At 34.1% G+C, this 8,106-nt stretch overlaps 1 protein-coding gene across 1 annotated transcript; it reads right to left on the reverse strand.

Moving 5' to 3' along the window:
• Window positions 1-2,878: 2,878 nt before the first annotated feature.
• LOC101257767 (phosphatidylinositol 4-kinase gamma 7-like) lies at window positions 2,879-6,323 on the reverse strand. The gene is made up of 2 exons (XM_004238968.5): window positions 6,046-6,323; window positions 2,879-5,466 (listed from the first exon to the last, which is right to left on the reverse strand). The coding sequence occupies exon 2, from the start codon at window positions 5,163-5,165 to the stop codon at window positions 3,243-3,245; it is 1,923 nt and encodes a 640-aa protein (XP_004239016.1). The 5' UTR covers window positions 5,166-5,466; window positions 6,046-6,323; the 3' UTR covers window positions 2,879-3,242.
• Window positions 6,324-8,106: the final 1,783 nt, after the last annotated feature.

Below are 8,106 nucleotides of genomic sequence, written 5' to 3' on the forward strand. Positions count from 1 at the left end.
ATGTATGGTATGTGCTTATAAAGTATATATTATCCATGTTGTGTGTGTGTTGTATTTTGTTGTATACATTAGGAAATACCATTTTGGTAAAGCTAATACTTGTAGCTTGTTTGATCAAGTCATTTTTTTTGTATTTTGTTATATATATATATATATATATATATATATATATATATATATTTTTTTTTTTTATTTTTTTTTTTTTTTTTAAAAAAAAAATATAAAATATTAGAGAGTTAATAGTCCATTAAAATGAGGTGGATATTGTGCATATATTTGTGGTTCATTGGGCTTAGCCACTTTAATGGGCTTTTACTATGGGCCTTATAAAATAAGAGGATATTGATACAGTTGTATACATATGTTATATTTTGCTTTTTCAATTTATTCTGCTAAATGAAGAATACGATAATGAGAGTGATAATAACAATACTGGTTAGGAAACTAGTCAATATTCCGACACCTACTAACCTTCTACCTTAATGTTTGACCTTTATACCCTCCTATATAAAGTCATGTACTCGATACAGTGTAAAAGTGTACATCCTATCTACCTCCACCTCTCTTCATACCCTTCATAGCCGATCTTTCACGCCTTCTCATTGATCGGGGAATTTGTGCATCTTTTCTTCACGTATCTGAACCATTTAATTTTAATTTCTCCTCCCTCATCTTATCAACCACGAAGGTCACTCTTACTTTGTCCCGAATATCTTTGTTTTTTGATCATATCTCTTCTTATTATATCTTCACTTCCACCCCAACCTCATTTACAAGACTTTCCTTTTTTGAATTTACATGAATCTTGACCGACCAACACTCGATTTATATAATATGATAATCATTTTATAAAACTAAACGTCTAAGTCTTCGTGACACATTCTTGTTCACAATATTCAAATAGAGAATCCGTTAAAAGATTAGTTTTTAAACTTACAGTAATTTGTAGTTGACCCAAAAAACAAAAATAAGTAACATTTTAAATTGTTACATACAAAAGAAGAAAATAAAAGTTCTTTGGAATTTTCAATAGGTCTAAAGGTCCTATTAGTAGTTCAGTCGATGTTATCAATGTCTTAATTAGTTACACAATTAAGAAGAATTTTATAGTTCAAGAAATGACATAAATGTTATAATTTTCAAGATTAGCAAGATAATATCAATTATCACCCTTTAGTCATCATAAAGCAAGTAGACAACTTTGGACCCCCCACCCCCACCACACCCCACACACCATGTTCTCTATATACATATATACCATAATAATTATTACGTCTTGATCTCAAACATGTATATCGATGGACGCAAGTGGTTTGAGCCAATTGTGGGCCGGCGCCACGCGTATAGAGTAGTTGGAAGTTTTTTATAAGTACGTAATTACTATGTTTGCATACATTACATTACTTTAAATTATTGAGTTTGCTACAAATTTTCATCTCTGTGTATAAAAATCTTATTATACTAATTAATTTTTACATTTGTGTATAAAACATTCATTCTACTAGATAATTTTCATTTTGAATCGATTATATCCATCTGATTTATATTATATATGCATTCAGACAAATAATATTATTATAGAAAGATTTGATTATCGCTTTCTAAATTGAATCAAAATGTACATTCTCATCTTATATTAATTGTCCCTTATATAATAAATAGTTATCCCGAATTACTTGTCATCGAAGGTATAGACTAATGTCAAACATGTTACACCCACAAAGCTTCTCACCCCTCCCAAACCCTACCAACCCCCAAACAAGAAGTTATATAGTAGTACAAATAAAGCCCAATCAGAGATGAGGTTGCCACGTTTGCTCTCATCCAATTTCATTTTTTTTTATTAAAAGTTATTTCCTTGTGTGCTTTTCTTTCTAGTCAATATTGAGTAGCCGACCAACATGAGTCTATAGTGTAATGACATAATTATTTTATTTTTAATCAAAAGATTCAAATCTAGTAAAAAATGTTATTCCAAAGTGAACATTGCAGTTGATTCACTAAAATAAAAATTAACTTTTAACGACATTAAATATTGACATCAATAAAAAATGCGTAAGTCTTTATCAACATTAGTTAAGTGTCATTAGAATCAATGTCGCTAAAGATTTTAAGAACATATGCAAAGAGTGTTAATTGCTACTAACAATCCATATTTAGTGGCGATTAAAAATTAATTATCGCTAATAATCATTTTTAACGTAATATGATGATCTATATTTAATTGAAACTCCAATATAAGCTCCAAACACCGACTAAACGACCAAAAGAAGACATTGAGCAGCCAAAATATATCTTTTATGTTTATGTATACCTTTTATTTTGCTTTGATTATATACTTCACGCATAAAAACCGTTTCTTGATTACTAAAAAAGAGAGACCATTTTGACGCAGACATCCACCAAACTTTCAACCTTATCACTTTTTCTTTATCTTGCTGTGTTTTAAACGGTTCTCATTCTGTTAACAACAAAGATTTTACATACCACCAAAAATGACAACTTCACGACTAATTCCTCGAGATACCTATAACCTCGGGCCACATGGCTTAGGAGGCCATACGTAGGGTCAAGGAACGACCCTACTGATGTGCAATCGATATCATTCAAGAATGACAATTGACAAGCAAACAAACATGATTTTCTTTACCACAAACATATTCTAACAACTGTGATGTTATAGTGTGTGAACTTCTCACTACACTGAAGGGTCAACTGGTCCACAAAAAGGGACCCTACTACACTGCACTTTTTCTCATTCATTCACACAAGTGTAGTTTCTTCCCTTTTTAGGAACTATTCGAGGAAGGACACAACAGCTCATATCATGCAAATGAACACTACATGACAATGTATACACTAACACAAACATCCAACATTTACACAAACTTTTTTTTCTTTTATTTTTTTAGGATTCCATTCTACAAATTATTTATCTAACAAGTCGTCGTGACAAACTGAAAAGGAAAAAAATGAAGACATCAAACAGAAAAAAGAAAGAAAAAAAAAAGACACCAGTTCTACTCGGCACTTCCACTCAGGTGCCTCAAAAATATTTACAGCATCTCCTATTATAGCTACTGCCGCCCTATAACTTCTTCTTTAAGGGAGCACATAACCACTTAACCAAACCTAAGCTAGATATCCTTCACTTCCACCACCAGACTGCGCGGAGTTATTTAGGCATTAACTCATACTAGTAGTGACATGTCGTGGTAGTAGTACCCACACCCTGTGATATCTCAAAACTGGCAAGAAGTACCAAGCCTTTGTATCTGCCTCTGACCAAGGGCGACTGACTTGCGCTTGGCAAAAGCTGGGTACAGTAGCTCCTGGAACTTCTCTAGAAACAGACGCCATTCCTCTTCACCCATATCTGCTAGCTTCACAAAGCTGGAACTCACAGGGAGCTGCTCATTCGCACTCCTGTGGCCAGATGAAGAGTTGGCGAGATGGGCATTTTCTGGTTTGGTTCCAGAAAAATAAGGATGCTTCTGGTTCTTGTCACCTAAACTAATATTCTTGAGGGACATTGATAGTTTTAACTCCTCCACATTCTTTGCGGGGGCTGGAACACAGTTGACGCTTGTATCCTCCTCCTCTTCACTTTCTTCTTCCTCGATGCTTTCATCTAGCTTAAAGAGTTGAGTGCGGCCATTTCCTCCTCCAAATGGAAACTGAAACGGGTTCCTGCTCACGAAGTCCTCAGAGGCCATTTTTGGACTAGAACCGTATCCTGCTTCCTCATAATCTATGTCAAATTGGAACTCCTCCTCATCAACTTCAGCCTTTGGAGACAAAATCTCTCTCTCAGCAATCAACCGTCTGGCCTCCAAACAAACTACTTCAAGCTCGCTCGGTTCTTCTTCCCCACGACGAAATTCCCTGCTCATCATCTCACCAATCTCTGCAAGGCAAAGTCCATAAGCAGCAGCTTCCTTGAGGAAAATGGTGGACAGGACCAAGACGCGAAGGCAGGCTTCGCGAATCATAGGGAGCTCACTTTTCAGCATATCAGAGTCACGAACAGGATCAAGTTTCTCTATGTACTTGAGTTCATCATCTGAAAATGGAATGGATGCCTGAGGCCAATGAATCCACTCAAAATACGGGTCTTCCAACGTTTCTGGTAGACAGAGGCCATGGTCGATGGGAATTAACTCTACTTGACCAAACATCCCAACACCATCAAGCTTCCTAACTAAAAGATTTCCTGCATGCCTGTCTGTGTTAAATATCCTGATGTCTAATATCCCAATACGGTGCACAGCAGCAACAGGGAAGCTTGATGTTCCATGGTCACTGGCATCAAAATCATGAGGGATGAATTGCTGCAAAGATGCGATCTTGCTGACGAGTTTCTTCTTGCTAAAAGGCTTATCTCCATTAACACCGTCATTGATATTAAAAATAGAATGAGTGATTTTTACCAATGCAGTGGCTGGCACATTGGCAAAATGATCATAATCGAGAAGATATGCAGCAACCTCCCGAAACCCTGTTTCTCCGACCCTAACTGAACGCTTTAAGCCTGGCTGTCCAAGAGCTTTGCCAACAAAACCTTTAGGATTATTTGGTGCAAACGGCTCTTCATCTGTTGGCTTGACAATAGCAACACTCTCACCTCTGCTGTTTCTAAAATAGTATGCGCCTCCAAGTCCACTATGGACTGGAAGTGGATCAACTCCAATCTTGACAGCCTTCACAATCTCCTTGACTAGTTGTTTTGTCTTGGCAAAGTGACTAGAGTTCCCCAGTATTTCTATAGGGCCACTCTGATCTCTCTGTTGGACATCCCTCCCAGTAGGTGAAAGACATGGAGTCGATGAACTTCTATGCATAAAATTCCTCGTCAGCAGTAGAGGGGAATCATTCCGAATGGCACTAAGGTCATTCTTCAACACCACATCTCCAAATGTTAAAGAACTCTCCTCAGTTGGAACATTGAGAGCGATCTGCAACCTCCTCTTCACAGTATGAGCATTGTCACTACGGTCCAACTCCATCCCCAGCACACAACCAGTGTCAGTTTGCACAAAAACCCGTCTCCTCCCAGTAGATTTCCCTTCCATCCTACTGCTTCCATGGTACTCTCCACCAAGCGGACTCTTAAATACTGCTACAGCCATCTGAGTTTGAACAGGACTGTCCAAGTTAGGAGACATACAAGGAACACCGTCCTAAGTCTCAATCACAAAAAGAGATGGTGGCAGGAGAGAGCTTCCCGACACGCTCAACTCAGAAGCCGATTGTGCACAAACCACCAAAAGAATCAATCCAGAAACAATCATCAATCAGGAAAAGAGGAATCAAAAACCAACCCCCAAAGATATCACCACTGGACACAAGAATACAAGAACACTATCACTCGCACGTCAAGTTGTTTTGAACAGCGAATGATGAAGATCCCAAATGTTACATCGAAAGAGCCATCTGCTGATGCGGATAATAGCACTGAACAATAATCTGTAAACACACACAACTAAATTAATCCACACACTTGATCAACAAATAACCAAAACCCAAAGATCAGCCAAATACAATATTTTACATAAACAGAACTACTTATTCAGAACAACACCAATAACAAACCTCACAAGATCTTCAAGATCCAAATAAACAATCCTCTTAACACTAAAAACTTACATTTAACAGTCCTTAATACTCGAGAAATATAGCTAAAAAACTCAAAACATCCTGAATCAACTAGCACCAATTTCTGAAACTCTTTTCAATACACAATAACATTAACACACTATAATTACGTTCAACTAAGATATTGACAGCATTTAACACTCGAAACTCGAAACTCTGCTTTTTTTATCCAATAACATAGAAATACAAACAAACAAATTTTCGCATATCAATTACTTACATTTACTACTCAAAACTCTCATTTCCATTTAACTACATAACAACAAAAACTCGAAACTGTGAATAACATCACTAATATCGCTACAAATCACTTATCTGCCATGAACATCCACAATTAACAGATCAAACGAAATCCAAATGAATACATCAGTTCAAAAAAAAAAAACTTACCAGATGACCAGATCTGAGAGAGATCGTGCCTCTATATCTCACTTTTTTTTCCGGCACGAATACACCGTCTTTCTCTTCACCGCCGATTGAATACTTCAGTTCAGCGATGTAGACGGTCTGATTCCGGCAATCACAAAACCCCTCTTCTCTTTCTCCGGCTATTTTCTCTCTCTCTGTCTATCTATATTTCTCTGTCTTACAATATTCTGTATCTATATATCCAACAATGGATTTAATTTTTAATTTAATTTAATTTATTTGTTTATTATTATTTATTTATTTATTGCGAGTTAACTAACCATGGTTTATTACAAGGAAAAGTCTAGAATATCGAAGATTAGCCGTTGGATCTAAATGGACGGTGAGATTTAGCGATCCAATGAGGGGAAGGTGACGTGGAGATAACTGATTGGAAGATGATGTGGCGGGTTGAGTATTGACAAGTGACGAAACGAATCGGGCGGGGATTTTACCATTTTCAGAGACGGTGAGTGATTGAATGACGGAAATAACCTTGATTTGACAGATATTTATTTTTACCTGAAATATATGGGTTTTGACGTATCCCTTATATTTCACGAGAGAAGTATGAGTTAAAGTTATGTTAAATATATTAAAATATTTTTTAACTTTGTAATTTTAAATATATCACGTGAAAAGTTAAAGTGTTGGCAAAAAAGAAAATGAATCATTTTTTTTAAATAAACTAAAAAAAAATAGAAATATTCTTTTTGAAACGAAGAGAGAAATAAAATATGATGATCGAAATCGGCAACGTACTAAAATCATGAGAGCAGAGGATAGTAAAAACAATATTGAGCGAGGAAACTATACGATTCATTAGTACTCTATCTACTAACTTTCTATTATAATTATCTGCAATGTTCAAGTTTTTCTATCTAAAATTATGTTTTATGTAGGTGTGTTACATATTTTGTCTAATAACTACTAATCACCATGAATACTTTCACAATCTACTTCTAACTACTGATCACCATGAATACGTTCAAGATATCTCATGCTTCCGTGTATGTTTGCATTATGCATTTGCCTCTTCACACGCTAATTTTATTATATCTTAAATATATTTATTCCTTGTCATATCTCAACAAATCTGTCTCTAACTTCTTCATTTATGTTACTTTCATCTTTTAACATCTAATTAATATTTTTTAAAATTTAATTAATTACTTTTAAATTTTAATAACATATTTTTATCACATAATAATATATTGAATAAAGTTATTTAATTTAATTACATTCGATATAAATAAATATTTATTTTGAAACGTATGGAAATTTTATAGGTCAATGAATTGAAATTAGAGACTTAAATGTATGTGAAGTCATTGCGGTCACGTTCGTTTGATTAAAAAAAGAAAAAGAAGCAAAAGTGTGTTGATATAATTAGGGGTCATCATCATGAGAAAAAAATTAGTGTGTTGATATCATATCATTTCAGTCCTCATCACTTTGTTTCCAATTTTTTATTTTTTTTTAAAAAAAAGACAAGTATTTTTTTAAATAGTAGTAAAATATGAAGAAGAAAAAAATTCCAAAAGCAGAAGTTGTTTTAAATAATTATATTTGTCATCGACTAATTATTATTCTTATATATATTGGTAAAAAAAATATAATTTACAAATTGATCAAGTAAACATGAATTTCTACTCATATATCGTATTTTTCTGAAATTACTTTTGAGTTTTTAGAAGTTGCATACTACGTATTAGTTATATACTTCTCATTTTACTTTCTGTTGTAGGTTTTAATAAATTTTTCATGTTTAAATCCTTTTATGAATATTCAAGAGTTAATTTATGAGAAATTTAAGATGTTTTTAAAAAGAAATGTATTACTAAAAAATGAAGAATTAGCAATTGATAGATTTCGTAGCTAAATAACAAAATTTTTATGTGAATCTTATTAAGTTATGATTAGTAATTGCCGAGAGATTTCAGCTAATTAACTCCATGTTTTCTTATAGTGATATAAGTCGTGTAACTTTTTATAGAGATGCGAGTTAGAGTAAAATTCTAACAAATATTGAACATGATTTGT

The sequence above is a fragment of the Solanum lycopersicum genome, chromosome 5 (assembly GCF_036512215.1).
Source record: "Solanum lycopersicum chromosome 5, SLM_r2.1".
NCBI lineage: Eukaryota > Viridiplantae > Streptophyta > Magnoliopsida > Solanales > Solanaceae > Solanum > Solanum lycopersicum.